This window comes from Equus asinus, chromosome 12 (assembly GCF_041296235.1).
Source record: "Equus asinus isolate D_3611 breed Donkey chromosome 12, EquAss-T2T_v2, whole genome shotgun sequence".
NCBI classification, from domain to species: Eukaryota; Metazoa; Chordata; class Mammalia; order Perissodactyla; family Equidae; genus Equus; species Equus asinus.
The window spans coordinates 35,378,659-35,402,932 of NC_091801.1; the positions used below are offsets into that span (position 1 = coordinate 35,378,659).

The 24,274-nt window shown below is 38.7% G+C and overlaps 1 protein-coding gene across 2 annotated transcripts in view; it reads right to left on the reverse strand.

The window, feature by feature from the left end:
- Positions 1 to 14,197, reverse strand: part of UBE2V2 (ubiquitin conjugating enzyme E2 V2) — a 57,047-nt gene extending 42,850 nt beyond the window's left edge. The window contains exon 1 of one of the 2 annotated variants that reach the window (XM_014844861.3): positions 14,062 to 14,197. In XM_014844861.3, coding sequence (XP_014700347.2) covers positions 14,062 to 14,182 — 121 coding nt within the window. In that variant the 5' untranslated portion in view covers positions 14,183 to 14,197. The remainder of the gene's footprint in view (positions 1 to 14,061) is intronic. The other variant, XM_014844870.3, reaches the window with a different exon arrangement.
- Between the last annotated feature and the right edge of the window lie 10,077 nt (positions 14,198 to 24,274).

Here is a 24,274-nt window from a genome sequence, read left to right on the forward strand (position 1 = left end):
GCAGGTACCTCCCAGCTGCAATAAGATGCTAACTTTGTTCTTCTGAGTTCCTTAGGAATGTGATGACCCCCGACAGAGAGTCTATTTGGTGTGGCCACTCACAGTCTGCAACATTAGACAGTCAACATTCCTAACCCCCTCCCCTGTAACCCACTGGCCTATGTAACTGCTTCAAGATTCTGTGCCCCTCTTAAGATACTTCTTTTGGACATCAGTCAGCCATCTTCTCTCTTGCTAGCAAGCTGTAATAAAATGCCTTTTCTCTGCCACCATCTTGCTTCTTGACAATTGGCTTTTGTGTCATGACGAGCAGATCATGCCCCTTTGTGTGGTAACAGCAGGAGTCTAGTACTTGGAAGGGTACTGGTAATGCTTTATTTCTTCAAAAAACATGAAACAAGAATAATTTATTACATATCCCACAACTAGAAGGACCTGCAACTAAGATATACAACTGTGTACAGGGGGGGTTTGGGGAGATAAAACAGAAAAAAAAAAAAAAGATGATTTATTAGAATTTGAGAGAGCTGGGGGTGGGTACACGTGTATTCATGCATTTTTCTACTGTTTAAAATCTTTCATTTAAAATAAAAAAGGAGAGACATTACCAAAAAAAAAGAGAGGGAGAATTGTAGGCAATGGAGGATAGCAGTTGAGTATGAACGAGCAAAGACCCAGAAATTGCTGGAAGGACAGGCTCAGCAGAGGAAGAAGGACAGATGTGCTTGCAAATTCAGACTTTACCTGCAGCAATGAGGATCCAGGAAGGGATTTTAAGCATAAACTTCATGGATTGGAAGGAAAAAGGGTGAGAGCAACATCAGTTGTAATGAAAAACCAATCAGGGAAGTAAAGTGCCTCAATTAAGAAAATTGTGGTTCACTTTATTGTTGTAATTCTGTAGTTTTATTTATTTCCAATTAACCAAAATCAAATATCGACTACGAGGGAGGAACTGTGCTAAGCCAATGGGATCTAGCACTGATAGTCACAGTCCCAGTTCTCATGGAGCTTACAGATTCACAGGTGAGCAAGACACGGAAATCAATTGGAATACGAGAAGTGGTAAAATGAAAAAAGACAACACGAAATTTTCATAAAGTAGTAGTTTTGCTCTACCACAAAACTAGCCAGATGACTCTGGGGAAACAGTGTTTTCTTTTTACACTTTGCATATTTCAACGTGAAATGTGGGACTAACCACCAGTGATGTATGACCTTTTGTCCACCCCAACATATCTCAATGACCAACACATAAAAGCCTACTATAGGAGGGAGTCCACCGGACTGCAGAGAAAGAAGAAGAGGCAATAATAAGAAATCCTATTGTCTCTTCTCTGACCCATCTCTATCCTCTGGTTCAGAATCCTTGCTGAACCACATTATGTCTGAAGCTCCTTCCAAATTTAGGACTCTTGAACTCCATGAAAGCAGGCAACCATAGATTAATTTCAAACCAAAACAATCTATATGATGCCTGAAATGCCTTTTGAATCAAAATTAAATGCAGTTTTAGTGCTGTGTAAATTATATTGTTTTACTTTCTAAAGATTCACGATTCTTTTATTTATTAACTCTCAATCAAAACAGCCCACAATCATTATATTTTTGTGGCAAATTAAAGACAGCCAGAAATTCTTTGCCATTCCTCCCATTGAGATGTGGAGTCTAGTTTTCCTCCCCATTTAACCTTCCTTCATTTCATTTGGAGGACTGTCTAAGAACATCAGACACGATGCTACCCTAAGAAGTCAAAAAAGAAAAAAATCAAAGGGAAAAAATGATAAATATAAGGTACACAATTTTCAAGTTGATTTTTAAACTATTAAATCCCTATCAATATCAATAGCCAGTTCCACTGAACAAGTAGTAAATGGATATATACATATATATAACAAGTAGTAATGAATAATTATGTTTCATTGATAGATACAAAATACAACTGATAATCTAACAAGAAAATAAGAAAAATATACAAGCTAAAAGAATTATGAGATTATCATACACCCATCAAAAAATAAAATCAAAAACATGCTAAACAAAATATTGGTTGAACTGTGGAAAAATTATATTTATAATTATACATCATTATACAATCACTGGAAATCAATTACACCTTATTGACAAGGTAATCTGACAAAATATAACAATTTTTAAATATTCATATGCTTTGACTTAAAACTTCACTTTGTGAAATGCACCCTCAAGAACAAAACACAAGGGATGCAGACAGCCTCCAAACCCAGATGGGGGCAATTCTTCGCCTCCCCCTAGGCACACGCCCCCACCTCCTCTCAAGAGATGGGTACTATCTCCCCTCCCCTTGAATCTGGGCTGGCCCACTTGTTTTCATAGAATGTGGTAGACTATAGCCTTTTCAAAGGCTGTAGTTTCTGTTTAATTCTCTTAGAAGCCAACCACCAAGTAAGAAGTCTGACCACCCTGACACTAACAGGAAGTGAACAAGTCCAAATAGGGCACCCAGAGTAGCCACATGGAAAGAATCAAGGCACCTGGGCAACAGGCCCAGCCATCATCACGTGAAGTGAGACCAGCACAACCACCATTAACCCCCAAAAGGTGAGAAAGAATAATCACTGTTTGTAACCACTAAGTTTTGAGGTGATTTGTTTCATAGCAATAGATGACTGAATGGGAGAAGGGCAGGTGGAAAAGTAATCAGGACAAAAATGCTCAGCAGTGCAAACCTTATAGAGGCCAAGTGGCACACACTCAGGTAAACTAGGTCAGGTATTTAAAACATCATGTAAAATTTTAAAGTACATGAATTATATTAACTGTATAAGTGAGAAAACAGAACTAATAACAACACACACACATTGATCATAATCATCAAATGTTTCCAAACGTACATCACGATGAACCCAAAAATAAGCTACAATTGATGCTTTAAACTCCCTGGGCCTTTTTACCTTATAATGTTATTAATAAGAGAATGTTTTAGAATATAACAAAAGAAAAGTCTTCCCAAAAGTAAATGAAGTCATTCTGTAAGATCACTTTACTGCCCTCTATTCTGGACTATATGCACTTGCTCCCTTCCAGGCACTTTCAGTGGAATTCCTAGTTGGATGGGCCTGTCACACTATTAGCTCTGAACACTCACTCAGTAAATGAACAAACTGGCCTGAATCATTAAGCTCTATCACAGTTCTTCACTCACAATCAACCCTGTTCCATAATCCTAATTGGGCCCATAAACCCCACTGGTTGATTCAAAAATAGCCATTAGAACTCCACTATAAATACTATCATCAAGAATGATGTCAAAAATGTTAAGAATACACAATTGTTGCCTTCAAGGCATATAATTTACATTTTAAAAAAACTTTAGAATTGAATTATATCCATCAAATAGTATGAATTTATACAAACGTTGACTTAATACTAAAAATTATATATAACTCACAGAAAAAAACAGAATATTCTTTTGCTGAAACGAAGGTTTACTTGGTACAGCAATTTTAACTTTTGCCACAAATAAAGATTTCAAGAAATTGCATGAGATTAAAAATTATTTCACTGGAATACATTTAAGTGTAATAACAATTGCTTAATATTCAACTAATAAATGAGAACATGTGTTAACATGATTGTAGAATCCAGTATTTTAAAATCTGGTATAGACTCACTCCACTGAGTGTTTTTTAATAGATTTTTGTGTGTGGGAGGGGAAAATTGTACTTGAGCTAATATCTGTGCCAATCTTCCTCCTTTTTTTATGTGGGATGCCACCACATCATGGGATCGGAACTTGTGAAACCCAGGCCACCAAAGCAGAGTACACAAGCTTAACCACTACGCAACTGGGCCAGTCCCTTTAATAGATTTTTAAACATCGTCTTTCATCAAATCTAAGACAGTATAACTATATGATGGACTATTATTTTAAGAAATTAAAACACACCACCAATTAATATGAGATATACCAATTTCAGATATTAAAATGTGTCTTAAGGACTGGCCCAGTGGCATAGCGGTTGAGTTTGTGCACTCCACTTTGGTGGCCCAAGGTTCATAGGTTTGGATCCTAGGTACGGACATATACATCACTCACCAAACCATGCTGTGGTGGCATCCCACATACAAAATAGAGGAAGACTGGCACAGATCTTAGCTTAGGGCCAATCTCCCTGACCAAAAAAAATAATAATAATAAGCGTCTCAGAACTGATGAAATATGGTAAAACATTCCTGAAAAAACAAAAACATCTGAAGCACCTGTACTATATCTTCAAACACAGACAGAAAAAAACCTGTGGATTAGAGGACTTGCAGTGGTGTGGGGGATGCATTATGTACAGGACAACATGAATCATGCTACTGGTACTCTTTAGCTTACAACCAAAACCAATTTGCCCCTAGCCACTTCCCCAAAATTCTGCAACTATATGAATAATTCATTCAGAAGTCTATGTGCTGTATACAAACTCAGCTGGATAAGGAGAAAGTAAGTAGCTTAATGTGTTTATTTAGTGAATGCATTTGAACAACATTCTTTTAGTACTGTTTCACTTCAGAAAAGTACACTAAAAAAATTTATGAGTAAAATGTTATTATATAAAAAGGGCAAAAGCTAGATTTTACTTGAGCCCATTTACCTTCTCACTACTTATTTTCTCATGTATTATTAAATCACTTACATAGAAACTGTACCATAAGAAAACAATGACAACACAAGAGGCACTCAATAAAAACTTACTGGATTTATGGCAGATGCTTACTCTCAATCTCTCTTTCTAATTTTATGGACCAGCCCTGTAGCAGGCATTGCTGATTCTGAACACAAAGACAGAATCCTTTCCCCAAGGTCTTACACCCCAATGACAGTAAAAGACAACAGTGTAAGCAAATACATTCAAATACAATGCAGTAAGTTGTTGCAGAAGATTTGCTCCAATAAACTATACATATCTCAATGAGATAGACAAACCAGGGGAGAACACAGAAGTTACTTAAGATTCTCCAGAAAAGCAGCTAACAATGTTTATTTCAGAACTATGAAGGGATACGTGCCTAAGAATAAACTAAACTAGGGAGTGGAAGAAAGTTAGGTAAACTACAATACATTCTGGTTCCTCTCCAGTATGACTTTCTAAGTAAAATTAGGAACGGCATACAATCTAGAGGCAGTGAGGTCTTCTTCTGATAGAAACCACTTAAATGATCATAACTGTTCTCCTGGGAGTCCAGGAAGCTGCAGTTAGCTTGCACAGTGAGAAAACCATATTAAGCAAAATACATAAATATCACTCCAAACGTTGCTTGTAAGCTTAAACACTTCAGAAAACTGAAAATCTCAGTAACTTAAGTATTTCCTCTCAGGAAATAACCACTTACATCAATACTGTTTAGTAAACCACAACTGATAATTTAGGTAGCAGGTGACACTAGCATGACTAACAAACAGTACACCAAGCCATGCACAGTTTGTACTTTTCAGTAACATTCTAAGCGTTAGACTAAAAAATCTACGACATAATTAGTTACAGTACTTACAAAGTGCTTGGAGTATGCTTGATATCTCAGTACTTACAAAGCGCTTGGAGTATGCTTGATATCTAGCTATATAACTTTTTGTAATGTAAAGTTAAACCTCACACCTGGCAATGCGGAGCTTAGATTCCTAGCCCACTGTCAGATAACAATCATGTAAAATAATCATAACCAGATTATCAATCAGAAGTTACATTACGTCAACATGACGTTTTTAAAACAAAGAACCAGCTAAACAATGAAGTACATACCAAAAGCCACACTGTATTAATAAAGTAGAAAAAAAATGATAAACTGGACTTTAAAAAAATTGTAAACTTTTCGGTTTCAAAGGATACCATCAAGAAAGTGAAAAGACAACCTACGGAATGGGAGAAAATACTTACAAACCACATAGCCGATGAGGGACTGGTTTATAGAACATATAAAGAACACTTACAACTCAGCAATGAAAAGAAAAATAACCCAATTAAAAAGTAGGCAAGGGAACTGAATAGACATTTCTTCAAAGAAGAGCACAAATGGCCAATAAGCACATAAAAACATGCTCAACATCATGAGTAATCAGGGAAATGCAAATCAAAACCACAATGAAAACACCATGTCACTTCCACTAGGATGACTAGAATCAAAACAGCAGTAGTGGAGAGTGATGTCAGCATCATGGCAGAGTAAGCTCTCCTGGTAATCTCTCTTCTCCTCCATACAATCAAAAAGCCATTCACACTCCAACAGTGGACATCGAAACACAACACAAAGAGAGACCCACTGAGAGACCCACGCAGCCATATGTCGGAGGGTGAAGAGGCTGGAGCCCCCCTCAAAGGAGGTGGAATGGGGTAAAAGAAAACTTCACTCCACTCCCAAAAGACTGCCATCTGGGACCACAGGCTGCCTTCGAGAGGGAAGGAAGGGGGGCTGAATGCCCATTCGTAGGTACATCAAAGACCCCCAAGGACCCTCACAGCCCAGAGGGAAGCCCTCATCCAGGGTGAAAGTTATCACGGGGGTGACCTCACCAAGCCAACACCCCAGAAGAGCAGATGGTGAGAGCAGAGCGAGAAAACCCAGGAGCACAGAGAGGAAAGCATTCCTTGCCCCATCAGCCCAGTGCCAGCTCCAGCACCTTGGATAAACAAGCCAGACTGAGAACAACAAACGCCACTGGTTTTCACTCATGTGGAATATAAACAAACACATGGACTAAGAAAACAATTCAGGGGCCATTCCCATGGCCAAGCTGTTGAGTTCGTGCGCTCTGCTTCGGCAGGCCAGGGCTTCACCGGTTCTGAGCCTGGGCATGGACATGGCACCGTTCATTAGCCCACATTGAGGCAGCGTTTCACATAGCACAACCAGAGGCACTCACAAGTAGAATATACAATTACATACTGGGGGGCGGGAGAGGGGCAGTTGGAGAGGAGGAGAAAAAACAAAGAAGATTGCAACAGACGTTAGCTCAGGTACCAATCTTTAAGAAGAAAACGGTTCAGTGCTACCGGGGCAGGGGTGTGTGGGGTTGGCACAGGGGATGAAGGGGAGCACTTAAATGGTGATGGCCAAGAAACAATGTACAACTTAAGTTTCACAATGATGTAAACTATTATGAACTCAATAAAAAAAAAAACTTCAAGTAATAAAAAAAAAAAGTCAGGCAGTAGTGTTTGTAATGATGTGGAGAAACTGGAAATTTCATATATTGCTGCTGGCAATATAAAACTTGCCTTTGGAAAATAGTATGGCAGCTCCTCAAACAGTAAACATCGAGTTATCATACAACCCGGCAATTCCACTCATAAGTATATACCCCAAAGAAATGAAAACAGGTCCACACAGAACTTGCACATAAATGTTTACAGCCACATTATTCATAACAGCCAAAAGGCAAAAACAATCTAAATCAACAGATGAAAGGACAAATAAAATGTAATATATATAAACAGTGAAATAGTATCCAGCTATTAAAAGCTGAATACATGGACTAATATATGCTACAATATCAATGGACCTTGAAAATATTATACTAAGTGAAAGAGGTCAGACACAAAAGACCACATATTATATGATTCCATCCATATGAAAGTCCAGAATGAACAATCTACAGAGACAGAAAGTAGATTGTTTAGTGATTGCCAGGGGCTGGGAGGAAAGAATGGGGGTCACAGGGTATTGAGAGCTGAAGGGTGCAGGGTTTTCTTTTTGAAGTGAAAAAAATGTTCCGGTGGGGGAAATGTTCCACTAGGCCCTGTGGCCTAGTGCTTAAGTTCGTGCACTCAGCTTTGGCGGCCCAGGGTTTCACTGGTTCAGATCCGGGGCATGGTCCTAGCACCGTTCATCAAACCATGCTGAGGCAGCATCCTGAACAGCAGAACTAGAAGGACCTACAACTAGAATATACATAATTATGTACTGGGGGGCTTTGGGGAGAAGGAACAAAAAAAAAAATGTTCTAGGGCTGACCTAGTGGCGTAGTGGTTAAGTTAGCACACTTCGCTTCAGTGGCCCTCACAGGTTTGGATCCCAGGCTCATCAAGCCATGCTGTGATGGGGTCCCACATACAAAACAGAGGAAGACTGGCACAGATGTTAGCTCAGGGACAATCTTCCTCAAGCAAAAAGAGGAAGAACTGGCAAGAGATGTTAGCTCAGGGCCAATCTTCCTTACCAAAAAAAAAAATTTCTCAAATGATTGTGGTAATGGTTGCACTCATCTGTAAATATACCAAAAATCACTGAATTGAACATTTTCAACAGGTGAATTGCATGCTATGTGAATTATATTCAATAAAGGTGTTAAAAAAAATAAAGTAGAAAAGAACAACTCCCTGAAACCATACTCAACATTAATTACAGCTCCATCTCCCCGAAGCTTCAGCTTTCTTATGACTCATCACTCAAAGATGTAGTCAAGGATTTCATGGAGAAGACTGGCCTTTTTTCACAGGACCCTGGATTTGAGACCATTTCAAAACCCCTGGAGAGAATAAGGAACCCAGGTTATGTGGCTGTTGCCCAGTTTTCCCAGTCCTACAAATCTTGGAACCCAGTTCTTCCTACCTGATAAACAAAGTCTTGTCCAGAGGATCCTATTTGAGGAAGTAAGGTAAAAGCAAGAATGGGGGGAGGGGAAGATGAGCATTAAATATCCTAAAGGCCACTTTATGAGCAATACTAGAAATGTGTAAGATAACTCATTAGGTTGTGATTCCTACTTCTGATAGAGATGAGTTTCTATAAACCTCTCAGAGCATTCCCAATAACCTCCCCTCCCCAAAATAAGTTCAGAGGGAGAATCTCAGATTTATAAGAATCACTAAGGCAAACAATTACTAGGTACATATTTGCCTGCAATACCAAATTTGTGCTCACAAAAAAAGATTTATATAAATATGTAACAGTACTTACTCACTAAAATCAGTTTTCCTAAATCTGTTATTCTTTTCAACAGTCATTTACTCCTCAAAAGAACTTGCAGTTTTACTTACAATGCCGTTAGACTCTATCATCTGTTGTCTTGATCCTTAATGGCATTTATTTATGAAATAACATTACTGGGTTCCCACAAAATGAAAGCAACCAAAAGGTTTACAGAATACAGTGTGATACAGAGCAACATCAAAACACCTGTAAACAAGAAACCAGCTCTGGACTCAACATTTAACTAAATAATCCTGTGAAAGTTATTATATATCTAGATTTCCATTGCTTATCTCTAAAATGAACTTGGTCTAGAGCCTAGATGATCCATAATGTACTTTCCATTAGAAATACTACTTCAACATATGTAAAGACCTATACAAAGCCATAAGGATTTCTCTCCTTCTGTGGTTTAAAACTTTGCTGAGCTCCAATTTAAAACTGAAAATACCACCTGCTCTTATACAAATCAGTCGAGACTTTGTAAACAAGAATAAATCACTCCCAAACCCAGTCCTGAAGTCCCATCTTACAGGATTATCTCAAAGATTTACTTATAAATACATCAGCTCTTTAAAAAAACCAACTACTTTGGAACGCTGAATTTTATTCCATTTATTCTAGTCTACATGCCTCATAGCCATTTTGAAATTTGTGTCAAACAACTCCCCAAATAATTGCTAAGTGGATGTTTCCACATATGTGCAATCTTTGCTTTCCATATGCATGATTTTCAATTACCACAATTTAGTTAATTAACACCATTCCCCCAACACATGGTTCAAACTTCAGTCTCCACAGTGGATTAACCATGAGTAATTGCATAAAGTACAAACTTTGCTACTAGCTCTTCAGCCCACAAATCACTATGTAAATAACAGATGAGCATCCTCATCTATGGCCAAACACTTCACATCTCTCAAAGACTGCTGATGACGGGTCACTGCACATCTGTCACTCAGTTCACATATAGATAGCAAAGCATGTAGCAGTGTTGCCTCCTTGTCTATCAGTGGTGACAAGGTAGACAAATCACATGTCTACCAGATGACATTCTATAAAAATAGACAAAAAAGGAAAATAGCTAACAAAGATGAAAATGCAGCAAACAAAAACTAAATGAAAGTGCAGCAAAGAAAAAAAACTGGTAACACTTGAAGTGAAATCTGAATCAAATGTAAATAGCTATAGAATACCTGACCACAGAAACATTGGAGAGACACTAGATGAGCAGCCAGAAGAACTTTGTGAAGGTGAGCTTACGGATGTAAATGAGGAACGTGGTCATCAGAAAAGGATGACAATTCCCAGGGGAAGTGAAAAACTTCACAATAAAGAAACTCTCAAGAGATACTTCCTAACATTGAAAGCACAAAGGATAAAATATTGGAAGCTGATCCATATTTAAGAGCATGACAATTCACCAAAGCACAGAAAAGATGCTTGCTCAACATCATAAGTACAATGAGAAGAAAAAGGCAAGCACTGTTCAAAGTACCCTTGACAAGTTCGTTACAAAGAAATAAAACGCTAATTCTTAATCTCTCTCTGTTTAAATTAGAGTGTACTAAACAAACACTAATTTTACTATTTTTTTCATTTTCCCATAAACTTGTAACCACAGGAAGAGTTTTTAATGTTTTAGCAAACATTTTCAAAAGTCTCAGAATAAATCGAATTTTTCTCACCAAGACTGCTTTGGAATAGTCTCAGGTTGCATGGTCATTTTTACCAAGCCGTACTACTGTGCAAACGGAGTATTGCCTGTATAGTAAGGTTGTGTTATTTAATCATTATCAAGAGAAAACATCTATCAAGAACATCCAGGTTCCTAAATGACATAGAATAATCTACCAGGCCAGTTATTAAAGTCTCAAGAGGAAAATAGACCACTACAGCTCAGCTTTTCTATTGTTTAGTTCCCAGGTTCTATGCTACGATTTACACATGCAAATCTCTTCTAATACTACCCCCAAGTTCTACCCATATCCAGGTATCTTCATCTTAAAGATGGGGAAAACAAACAAAATCATGTTGTCCAACCTTTTCATAGAAGGCATGGGGAAAATGATGTTTAAGAGATCCAGTGGCATGCCTAGCATGGCACAGTAATCTTAACAGGGGCAGCAGGGGACTTAAAACACTGCTAATCCAGTTCTGACTCCAATATACACAATGCTGCCCAGTTCTGAGGAGAGCAATTAGGTTTTATTTTGGCTTTGTTTTCCACCCATATGGCTTACATAGACCTACTGTCAAAGAAAAAATATTCCATTTTCTCTGAGCCTCTCATTGCTTAAAGACATTTTACAATCATCTGCATTCAGAGACTTCAGGCCCAATGTAACACTAGTATAACTGAAGTGATAAGAAATTTTAAAATGTTTCACATTACAATGTATCCTGGATGGGATCCTGGGACAAAAAATGGACATCAGGCAAAAACTAAGGAAACCAAAATACGTATAGCATGGACTTTAGTCAATAACTAATGTGTTAATATTGGTTCATTAATTTTGACAAATGTACCATACTAATACAAGATGCTAACAACAGGGGAAACTGAATATAAGGTACATGGGAATTCTCTGTACTATTTTCACAACTTTTCTGTAAATCTAAAACTAAAAATTTTAAATTTTTAAAAAAGTACTGTACATACTTTTTTATCTAACACTACTTCTTTTATTAGTGCTGGGATATAATTAAATTTTTGAATCACAGCTACTAACTGTACTAATAAATTTCTATTCCCTCGAGTAGTGTTTATTAAGCTATGTCCTATGAAACCCTCTTGATGCCAGCGATGACTCTGCCTGTTGCAAAAAGATAACCTAGCCAGTAAAGTCTCCACCACAGTCCTACTTCCATCCAAGACCCTGAAACAAGGATTCTGCTAGGAAGAAAAGTGTAAAAGCCACTCTCAAGCCGGACAGGGAGTAAGATTCATGATTTGAGGAATATTCCAAATTCACAGTTCCACATAACGGAAAGAACACTCGACAGAGAGTAAAACAACCTAGATTCTAATCTTGACTCTATTACTAACCAACTACATAAAATCCTATATTTCTTTAGGCCTCAGTTTTCTCATCTGCAAAATAAGAGGACTAAATGGTATGGCAAAGTATGTTTCAACGTGAAGATCTCAGTCTAATTAAAACTTTTTCCCCCCAATTTTTCTTCTGGTAAGAAAAAGGGTAAAAGCATATGACATAGATAATAAACGTTAAAATATAATGCTTAATAAAGACCAAAAAATATCTCTCAGGTGTTTTTTCTTTTTGGCCTATCAACTATTTTTACCAAGATTATTTTGGCTTAAATAAAAAACATGTACATTAAATCCATCTAATTCATCTAATTTTAAATTTCAAACTATATCACATTTATTTCACAAATATACAGGTACTATTTCCCTCCAATAATACCAAGAAGCAAACAACACAAAAGTATAGCTATGAGAAAGCATAATTTAAAAATAGTTTCAAAACACAATCCAAAGCTGCTTCTGCACTCATCTCCCTCCCAGTTCAACAATACTGTCAATAATGTAAAGCACAGGAAATGGAGAAATGAATTAAGAAATTCACCATGGCAAGTTTTTAACAACAGTTTCTAAATGAATTTCAGTGGTTTACGAAAACTCAAATGCCTAAAATATATTTTTTAATTATGCTAACATTTCAAATTTCATAAATCTAAAAACAGGGCGAAAATCTAACAGAATGCTGAAATATAAACTAAAAAGTACAGGTTTCCAATGTACAATCAATATGCTAATCTATCGGCAACTTCTTTATAATTTACATTCGACTTCAAAAGTGACTAAACGTGGTTAACAAAAAGTATCTGCCATAATATCACCTAATTTTTGGTCTTTTCTTTTTGTGTTTAAATAAATAACGCAATCCACAAAATGAAAACTATGAAATTAAAATACACCATTTTATTACCAAATTTTCAATAACCTATAGGTACTAAGCACTATTCTTAAAAAGGTATGTGCCCATTCACAAACATTCGATTTCAAACAGCAAATACAGTAATTAAAGTTATAACACCAAAATGTCACTTTTTAAGTAATCCTTGCTTTACTAGTTAGCTCCGAGCTCAAGTATACTGAAATATTTCCCCAACGCTAAAACGGTTAAAGATCTTATCTATAAGACCTGTACATAATAAAGATGAGATTTAAAAGACAATTTTTCATTAAATTTTACGTAGAATATATTCTGTAGTATCACTTTAAAAGTCCCAATCACAACATACACCGAAGCCTTCCATTTTAGCAGATATAGATTTGAAAATTCATTTTATTATGCAATGGTGGCATGACATACTAAACCACACCGTTCTATGATTTGGTTTTAATAATGACTAGGAAAATGAAAGATCATACATATTAACATATTTAAAACTTAGCATTTTTAATTTAACATTTTTTAAATGGTCAAATTTCCAAAACCTCAGCGTTAATACTCAATTTCAAAGTCTGTGCTCATAAAACATCGTATTCAGTACAAGAGAGGAGTTGAACAGCTTATCTAAGAAATCACTTTTTCTTCAATTAGCGTTCATCTTGCTCTGTGCTTCTATTTGCACTGCAGTTTTTTACTTAAAAGACACCACCTATCAATAAGAACGTTCACCTCTCCGTTATTACTAAGAGCAACAGTCCTCTTCTCCACTCATGTCAAGGCAAGTTCAGAGGAACGGGAACCCCTCGATCCAGGACACCCTTTACCCCAAACCCCCCGCGCGCAAAAGATTGATACCACCCACTTCAGGCCTCCTCTCCCTCCTCCCGCACCGCCTTCCGCACAGTGACCGGACCCGCACCGGCCGGCCCCCGCCTGTGCGCTGCGCCGAGCCACCCCGCCCTCAGGCCGCAGGCGCGCGATCGACGCGCCAGCACGACCCGCCGCCCCCGACGGCCGCCCCGGGCCCTCGATACCGGTCCCGCCCGGACCCTCCCTGCTCCCGGCTTCGCTCCCCGGGCAGCCCGGCGTCCGAGAAGTCGCACTCCGGCTTCTCCCACACGGCCACTGCCCGGCTGCTAGCAACAGGCGGACAGGCAGAGGCGGGTCACGGTGGGAAAGCAGGCAGCCTGGGCCGGGAACCGACCTGTGGAGACCGCCATCTTCTCCTGCAGCCCGACGCAGCCGCTTGCACGCACGGCGACGTCACGCGTCACTTCCGGAAGTGTGTCGCCCCGCCCACCCCACGGCTTCCCAGCCCGAGTCATCGTGGACTCCGCCCCGGCCTGAGGCACGCGGCGGCGTCGTTTTGGAGTACGTGGGGAATCGATGGTGTTTGGGTGGCTTCCTGAGACTGCACAATTAATTCACAATAAAACGTTGAAGAAAAAGTTCATTGGGAGGCTTGGGAGACAAAGTTGAGTCACTCACCATAATGTAGAGAAAAAAATCAAAATGTATTTTAAAAGGCATGTGCAGTGGGACTGGGATCTCCAAGGCAGCTGGCATGCAGTGAGGGACAACATGCCCTGGTTTTCAAACTCTTCGTACCCTTCTATACGTGTATAAAACATCTTATTAAGAATATCTTATATTGGTTAAGTACGGAAATGACAATGTTTTAATATATTGAATTAAATAAAGTACATTATTAAAATAAAAGTCAACAAAATGTGGACTTCACAAATATAGTTAGTAGTATTTAATGCTATCCTCATTTTATAAAAAATGAAACTAAACCTCAAAGAACTTTAGTGACTTTCTTAAGAGTGCACGTCTATCGATAGCTAGAGCAGAGCTGGGATTCTGATAAAGTTCTGACTCCAAAGTCGATGCCCTTTTCATTCCTGGTTTCCGTTACAACGCTCGTCCTGATGGTGAATGCTGAAGCTGCTGCAGCGATACTTTCCAGTCTGAAGCTTTTACTTTCGGCGGTAATTGTTACGCAGAGAGAGGGGTAATTACTGCCGAGATGGAGATTCTTAGTTCTTTCCATCCTGCACACTTATTTACCCCATCTCTTACACACGTCTGAAGCTTTGAGGAAAGCAAAACCCTGATCTTTAATTTCTGAACTTGGAGTGTCTGCTGCTTTTTCTTCTCAGTTGGTCCCAGCTATGCCTCCTAATATAAAGTGACACTATATAGCATTCTTTTAATATTTGTTTCACTCTCTGTGGTAGGCAGCCTCTAAGACACCTCTCAATGATCCCCTCCTGGTGTTCATGCCCTTGTTTTTTATAATCCCCTTGCCTTTTGTTGAGACTGGGTTTACTGACTAGCTTCCAATGAATAAAATAAGACAGAAGTGCTGGGATATCACTTCTGAGATTATGTTTTAGAAAGACTAGATTCCATCTTCAGCACTTTCTCTTGCTCTCTTGCTCCCTCTGAGGAAAGCCAGCTGCCATACGGAGAGGTGCCCTTTAGCAAGGCTCACACTGCCACTAACTGAGATCAGCCTCTGGCCAAGAACCTTGGAGGAAGTGAGGCCCTCAGTTCGATAGCCACAAAGAACTGAATCCTGTCAATAGTGAGCTTGAAAGCAAATCATTCCCAGTTGAGTATTCAGATGACACTGCAGTCCTGGCCATCACCTTAATTGCCACTCTGCCAGAGACCTTGAGGCAGAGGAACCCACCTAACATATGCCCAGATTCCTCACCCATGGAAAATGAGATAACAAGTGTTTACTGTTTTAAGCCACTAAATTTTGGGATAATTTGTTATGCAGCAATAAGAAACTAATACGCTGTCCTTGGTTACTGTTATTGTACACTAGCTAATGTTACAAACGTTAGGTAATCATTATTATACATCATACTGGGGGCCAACTTGCTCTAACTATACTCAGTTAGTGGTCTGTTTGCAACAGCAGTTAGATAATGAATTACTAAAGCCCACCCTATAGATAGCATCTCTGATGCATGGGTCCCCATGGTAATGGGTGGGATGCTTAAGTTTTTCAGGAACTGAGAGTCAACTCCTTGTCCAATTCAGGACAGTTGAGACCAACAACTCATCAACTGAGCTTGAGCAGATGACCTATAAGTGACCTCCTGATGTCAGAGAGTTAAAAATTCCACCCTCAGATCATGGTAATGCCACCATTTTGTGTGTCCTATGAAAAGCCATGAAGCTTGACTACACTTGAGCAGATCATCAATTACCTCACTTCTCCTTACCTCCCATCATCTATTGCCACACTTCAGACCACCCTACCCCTTTACTCCACAAATATCCCTAATCTCCGTTTTGGGAGGAGGTGGATTTGAGATTGGTTCTTTTGTCTCCTCGCTTGGCTGCCTTGTAAATTAAACTCTTTCTCTGCTGTAAACTTCTTGTCTCAGTGATTGACATAATCGTGCAGCAGGCAAAAGAAACCTGCCTCAGTAACGTACATTTTTCCACAAATGTCCAATCCAGTTTCACTTGTATGTTGGTAAACCTCTATTGACACGTTTACCATTTTATTATGGCAGACTGGATAATGGCGAATTTAAATATTACCCCTCAGCCAACAGAATCAAAAGTAACAACTAGGAAAACATTCACCAAATTAGTTCTACTTTACAAATTGTAAAGGGTTTCTCAGGAAACGCTTAAATCTTAGTAACAAAATACATAAATATTGTCTTCACATTTTGTAAACAAACCTTGCACAGCCAGTAGTAGCCCTACCATCTTTCTATCTATCGTTCTTTGAAGAGCATATTATAATAAATGAGAGGAAGTCAGATTTTGTGTAACTTGAGAAAAAAATGCTCAGTTTTTCCTTATTCTCAATAATATATAAAGCAACAAGCCTCATGACAACCATGAAAAAGTAGGGGTGAAAAATTACATCAAGTTTCTTGGGAGACAAAGACAAAACAGAAACAAGCAGAAAAGAAAGACAGATGAAAGAAGAAAATCACAGAAATCAAAAAAGTTGGCTAATAAATCCTTGAACAGTGTGGAAACGTAATTGCAGAAAGAAGCAACTCAGAAGCTGTCTGAAGGGCCAGACCCAGTGACCCAGTGGTTAAATTTGGCACACTCTGCTCGGACGGCCCAGGTTGAGTTCACGGGCACGGACCCATACCACTCGTCCATCACTGGCTGTGGCAGTGGCTCACACACAAAAAGAGGAAGATTGGCAACAGATGTTAGCTCAGGGTGAATTGTCCTCAGGAAAAAAAAAAGCAATATCTGGAGTAGGAGAAAGAAGCAGTCATGGAACAGCTATGGAAGCAAAGTCTGTTGTTTGTGGGGTGTCAACACCAGACAGGGACAATGTGAAAGGCTCAAGAGCCCAGGAGAGGCAGTAAAGGCCAAGGTGAATATAGCTCTCCTCAATCCCAATTCCCAATATCCCTATACCCTATATTCCCTATACCCAATGAGTATAGAGCTCCTCATCGTTTTCCCACCCCTGTTTACTCAGCTAATCAGCGTACAGTGAAGAAGATGATGGATTTGGAGCCAGAGACATCTACGTCCAACAACTTGTTCACTTTGTGACCTTAAAAAAGGCATTTAATCTCTTTTAATTTCCATTTCCTCACTAGTGAAATGGGAGTAATTTTAGGATTTATGCTTAAATACATTTAACATAGTATCTGGCACATCAAATGTATACAGTAAATGGTTGCAATTATTCTGATTAAACCCTAAGAGAAGACTATTCTTTGTACTTGTAGGCAAATAATTCTTATAGGAATTTTGTCTTTTCCTCTTGGCTCTGGCTGCTAGGAAACTCAAAGCCAAATCTTTAGCACATCTCTAGTAAATATTTGTTATATAATGTGTATCCTAACTTCACCCCTCAACTCACCTTGTTTTCTTATTTCTCCCTCGTCATATTTTATACTTATTTGCTTCCTTATCATGGTATTTAATATATCTCTGTAAGCTACCACAAGTTTTCTCTTTTTTTTTAGAAAGAGGGACAGTATTAAAAGATTATAAACAAGCTATTTATAGGCTTTTGATGTCTGTATAACCACTGGATAACTGAGTTCTGGTATATGCCATTTTCTAATCCCCTCCTAAGACAAAATGTCCTAACACGTGCTCTAGTGGAAGACGACCTAAGCTGTTCCTCAAACAAAAGTGGTTAAGCTGCAACACGTAAACCACTTCCTGCCAACCACAGCTAATATAGATAGATTCAAGGGCATCCATTCTGTAGACTAACGAGCAGCCTGTGTGGAGGTCTGTTGCAACAAACACCTTTGCCAAACATGAACATCAATCAATATTCTGTTGTATGTATACCACATTTTCTTTATTCATTTGTCAATGAACACTTAGGTTGTTTCAATATCTTCGCTACTAAGAATAACACTGCAGTGAACATAAAAGTGCAGACATCTCTTCAAGATGATGATTTTATTTCCTTTGGATATGTATCCAGAGTGGGATTGCTGGATCATATGGTAGTTCTATTTTTAATCTGTTTTATTTCCTTTGCTGGATTTGAAGAAGCAAGCTTCCAGGTTGCAAGTTTCACTTGGAGAGGGCCATGTGACAAGGAACTGTTTGATGCTACAATGGTGGATACATGTCATTATATGTTTGTCCAAACATGTAGAATGTACAACATCAAGGCTGAACCCTAATGTAAACTATGGACTTTGGGTGATTATGATGTGTCAGTGTAGGTTCAACAGTTATAAAAATGTACTACTCTGGTGGGAGATGTTGATAATAGGAAAAGCTATGCATGTTTCAGGGCAGGGAATGTATGGGAAATCACTCAATTTTGCTGTGAACCTAGACTGCTGTAAAAATTGTCTATTTTTTAAAAAATCCTCCAGTTTTGAGGCTACCCCAGTGGTGCAGCAATTAAGTTTGCACGTTCCACTTCAGCAGCCAGAGGTTTTCCAGTTCGGATCCCGGGTGCAGACCTATGCACTGCTTGTCAAACCATGCTGTGGCAGGAGTCCCACATATAAAGTAGAGGAAGATGGGCACTGATGTTAGCTCAGGGCCAGTCTTCCTCAAAAACAATAAATCCTCCAGTTTTACTCAACTAACGTTCTTGCAATGGCCTGGAAGTCTCTACAAGATCAATTCTCATGCCTGCCCACTTACTTCACATTCTCATCTCTTACTCCTCTCCTCTTTGCTCTTTTATATTCAACTCACAGGCTTCTTCACTATCCCTCAAATAATGCAGATTCACAGCCACTCCAGGTCTTTTCACTGGTGATTACTTCTCCTTGGACCTCTTTCCTCCCAGTACATATCAGCTGATTATCAGCCCTGCCTACTTCTTGCGCTCTCCTGGCGGTACCTCTGGCCAAAGCCCATAGATGTTCATCTATTCTCAGTCAGGCTGATCAGATCCTATCACTTGGGTTTTGGACAGGGATTATCGCTGGCTATGCTCCACTAAGGACAAACTCCTGAGGGAGGGTCTGTACACTTCTACTGCCCATTCCAACCATCCTCAGATGTAATGGGTCTTTTCTGAGATGTCCAAGCATGACAAAGCTGTTGGGGGAGAATAGATTCGTTCTTGACCACCCACTGAGAGCTGAGGATTCAAGCCCAGAATCCTGCAAATAAGCATTTTCACCACAAAGCCAAGATTAAAATGTACGGCACTCTCAATTCTCCTTCTCCCATTTGATTGAATGTTGATTGATTTTCACAGTGTTAAGTCCGAATTCAGTGGGTCCATTCTTTCTCTTACTCATATTGAGCAGCTGAAGTATTCTTAAATCTAGATAAAGAAGAGCTGATGAAACCCAAGATAATACAGATGGAATTTGTTGTTACTCTCTTGGTCTTTTTCTTACTATGTAAGGGGATTCTTAGGAATATTGGTAACTTTTGAAGTTTTCAAGTCCTTAGCTGGGTAGAACGGATAACCACTGAAATAACATGTATGCTAAAAGTAAGGGGGATAACTCAGGGTTACATAGAACTCATTGAGAGGGAGAGTCTGACATAAAGTCATAAATTTCCTAGATATCTAAATTCCTTTTTCTTTTTCAAAGAAAAGGATAAAAACATTAATTATTTTGTTAATAATTCTACTATAATAATTTGTTCATAACTTTATCACGTTAACACATCTACTTTTAGATTCTTTCTTTTTTTTTGATGAGGAAGATTAACCCTAAGCTAACATCTGTTGCCAATCCTCCTCTTTTTTTCCTTGAGGAATATTAGCCCTGAGCTAACATCTGTGCCAGTCTTCTTCCACTTTATATGTGGGTTGCTGCCACAGCATGGCTGATGAGTGGTGTGGACCCATGCCTGGGAACCAAACTGGTGAACCTGGGCCACTGAAGCGAAGCACATTGAACTTAACCACTACCCCACGGGGACAGCCCCTACTTTTAGTTTCCTGTATGCCTTAAATAAACATATTTTCTTATCATTGCTTTCATAGTTTGCATATTATTTACTACTTTCCGTACGAATATTATTTCCACTCAGTCTTCATAATTATAATTTTAAAGGCTTTAAGATATTTATCACATTATCAAGCCATTCTCTTAATTTTGGACATTTGTCAGCTGCTTCCAATATTTACTATTTTTGACAAGTATAGAGGAGCATACTTTTCCTTATGCTGAACCATTGCAATAGGATATGTTTCCAGGAACAGAATAGCTGGATCAGATGATATGACCTATATAGCTCTTCCTACATAATTGCAATTAGATATTAAAATTTTAATTATATGTTTGCTACAAAGAGCTGCAATATTAGTGTCTGTGCCAACACATGGTCATCAATAAAATACTTCAATGGACTTGACAACATATGATCATACATCCTTTTAGTCAAAGTAAGATTTTTCTCACTTTTCTTACAGATCCATGAATTCTCAAGTTTCTGAGTATGTCATAAAGAAGAAATAGTTTAAATTTTTAACTTTTATGTGACTAATAAAGTATATCCAAATATTTATAATAAATAAAGCTTTGATACTGCCCTCGTTTAAATTAAGCTGAAGGACTCTGTAGTTGGAGACCTTAGTTTAGAAAGTAACCTGACTGATTGAAGATGATGCTATTGAACGTTCCAACTCTCTGCATTATGTTAGGTTTTTATTGTCTTCTTTAAAACCACTTATTTTTAACCAGCAGAACATGCTTGAAATCCAGACCTGACAACAAAATTTTACATGAAGGACCTTTTTGGAGAAGCTTCATCATCACAATGCATCCTGTGGACATAGTATGTTTGTTGGCTTCTAATCACCATGGACATCAGAGTTCCTTCCATTTCCACCTGGCTGAGGGAATCAAAGATTAGTATATAAGGTCATAACAGGGAAAATCAGAGGATTGGTTGGCTGTGTTTCAGAAAAGAATATCTCCATAAAATTTTAGTCAAAAATAAAGTGTACTTCATTCCAGATGACTGTAATAACACTTCTTATACAATACACAAGTGGTATCATTTCAGGTGCACATGAACACTTAGAGAATCCTCAGTGCTGTGTCCAGAAACACAAATAATTTCATTGTTTGTAAATTATTTTTGAATAATAGAATTTTTTTTTTGAGGAAGATTAGCCCTGAGGCAATCTTACTCTTTTTGTTGAGGAAGACCGGCCCTGAGCTAACATTGTGCCCATCGTCCTCTACTTTATATGTGGGATGCCTACCACAGCATGGTTTGCCAAGCGGTATCATGTCCGCACCTGGGATCGGAATCGTTGCATCCTGGGCCACCAAAGCGGAACGTGCGCACTTAACCACTGTGCCACCGGGCCAACCCCTGAATAATAGAATTTTAAAAACAGACCTTTAGTGACTTCTGGTCACAAGATTAATTTTTCTTTAATTAGACAAGAGTTAATCCCAGCCACTTTTGAGTAAATTAATCTTGTTCTATACTAGATAAACATTGTCTTGTTAATAGAATGTGAAGTTTATCACATTTAATATTTGCTCTGCAAGCATTTATTAATTCTTCCTATTTTATTAATGAATAATATTATAGGAAAGAAAATGAAGATAGGTTTTTTGCCTCAGGAAGTTCCAGTTCTGATATAAGAACAAATCACATGTGAATATGAAGGTATTAGAAAACAATTTTCAGGGGCCAGCCCCATAGCATAGAGATTAAGTTCACAAGCTCCATTTCAGTGGCCCAGGGTTCACAGGTTCAGATCTCAGGCATGGACCCACACGCCGCTCATCAAGCCATGCTGTGGCAGCATCCCACATACGAAAAAGAGGAAGATTGTCACCAATGTCAGCTCAGGGACAATTTTCCTCGCTAAAAATAGAAAAGAGAAGAAAACAGTTTTCACATATGTTGGGGCCCAGGGCAAGCTGCTCCAAATATCCCACAATGTTATATTGATTATTTTGAATTAAAGTTACTTGTTTTGGTTTAAAGTAAAACTTGACCCTCCTCTCTCTGTTCCCCCTGAAAGAAGGAAATAAATCTCTCATGAAAGGTACCCTCCTAGCACCAGGAGATAGAGAGATATCCTATCACCAGAACTAAGGAAAGGGCCTAAACACGGCTCAGAAGCCTGTATAAACAAACATTATTACTTTGACTAATGTACTATCTCAAGCCTAAATTCTGCTTAAATTCCTCACAAATTACAAATTCCTAACTTTTTTTGTCTTGTCAATTCCTCACAAATTTACCGTCTCTTTGTATAAAAGGATATATATAAACTGCCTACTTTGTTCATCTCTGAGCATCATTTTTTTATGGTGACCTCTAGTACATATGTATTAAATTGATTTTCTGCTGTTAATCTGGTCTTATGTCAGTTTTTTTATTAGTCCAACCATCAAAACACAAAAAGGGAAAAGGGAGGAATTTCTGTCTTCCCAACACCTACTAGCAATATCACTCAAAAATATTGAGTGTTCCCACCTAAAGTACATAACTTTAGGGGTTTAGACTTGAAGTACCTAATAGTACTCTCCCCCTTACTGGCAGATTACTGCAGGATGTACTGCTTTGTAACACTATCAAATACTTACTGCATGGCAGAGCTCTTCAGAGGAAACAATGAGTCTATTAGCATGGTAGAATAAAGACTATATCTAGTCTTTCTCCCCTGTTCCTGGCACAGAGCTTCAAACATCCTTGGAATTTCCTGCATAATAAGAGATTACTCATTACAATAGTTTAAGGATGGGGAAGGGTTACAAGAAAGACCAGGTACATGATTCAAGGGTTGGAACTTTGGGTCAGCCCAACCTCTGGGGAAGGAAAGGGGCTGGAGATTGAGTTCAATCACACATCCAGTTACTTAACTAATCATGTCTACATAATGAAACCTTGATAAAACTCTGGATACAGAGGCTCCAGGGAGATTCCTGGCTGGTGAACGCATTGATGTGCTGGGAGGATAACATGCCTGGATTCCATGAGGAGAGGATGTGGAGGCTCTGCTCCTTCTCCCTAGAGCTTGCCCTATGTATCTCTTCATTTGACTGTTCTTACCTGTATTGTTAGTCAGAGTTCCCCAGAGAAACAGAACCAATACGATGTTTACATAGAGGGAAAGAGATTCATTATAAGAAATTGGCTCACATGGTTATGGAGGATGAGAAGTTTCAAGATCTGCAGTCAGAAATCTGGAGAGCTGGGAGAGCCAACAGTAAAAGTTCCAGTCTGAAGGCTGGCAGGTTCAAGACCCAAGAAGAGCTGATGTTTCCATTCAAGTCTGAAGACAGGAAAAGACTGATGTTCCAGCTCAAAGCAGAGAGGCAGGGGGAGTTTAATCCTACTCATGAAAGGCCTACCTTTTTGTTGTATTCAGACCTTCAACTGATTGGAAGTGGCCCACCCACTTTAGGGAGGGCAATATGCTTTACTCAGTCTAACACTTAAAATGTTGATCTTATCCACAAACACCCTCACAAACATAAATTGAATAATGTTTGACCAAATATCTGAGCACTCCATGGCCCAGTCAAGTTGATACATAAAATTAACCATCACAGTATTCTGTATAATAAACTGTAATTGTAAGTATAAGACCTTCAGTGAGTTTTGTGAGTAGTTCTAATGAATTATTGAACCTTAGGGGATTGTGGGAACCCTTGAATTTACAGCTGGTTGGTTAGAAGTGCAGGGGTGGTCCCAAGACATGTAGCTGGCATCTGAAATGGGGGCAGTCTTCCCTGTGAGATCTGTGCTAACTCTGGGTAGTTAGTGTCAGAACTGAATTGAATTATGGGACACCCATTTGGTGCATAGAGTTGGTGTTTGAACACTAGTAGGCTGTGCTAAAAAGGCAACCATACTTTGTATATGGTCATAGCCACTTGTCAAAAGACAGCATGGTTAGTGCTGTTCATACCTTGGTGTTTTCAGCTTCATGGTAGATTTTCACTGATTTTCCATGGAGTCATCTCCCGCAGCAACAATGGCCA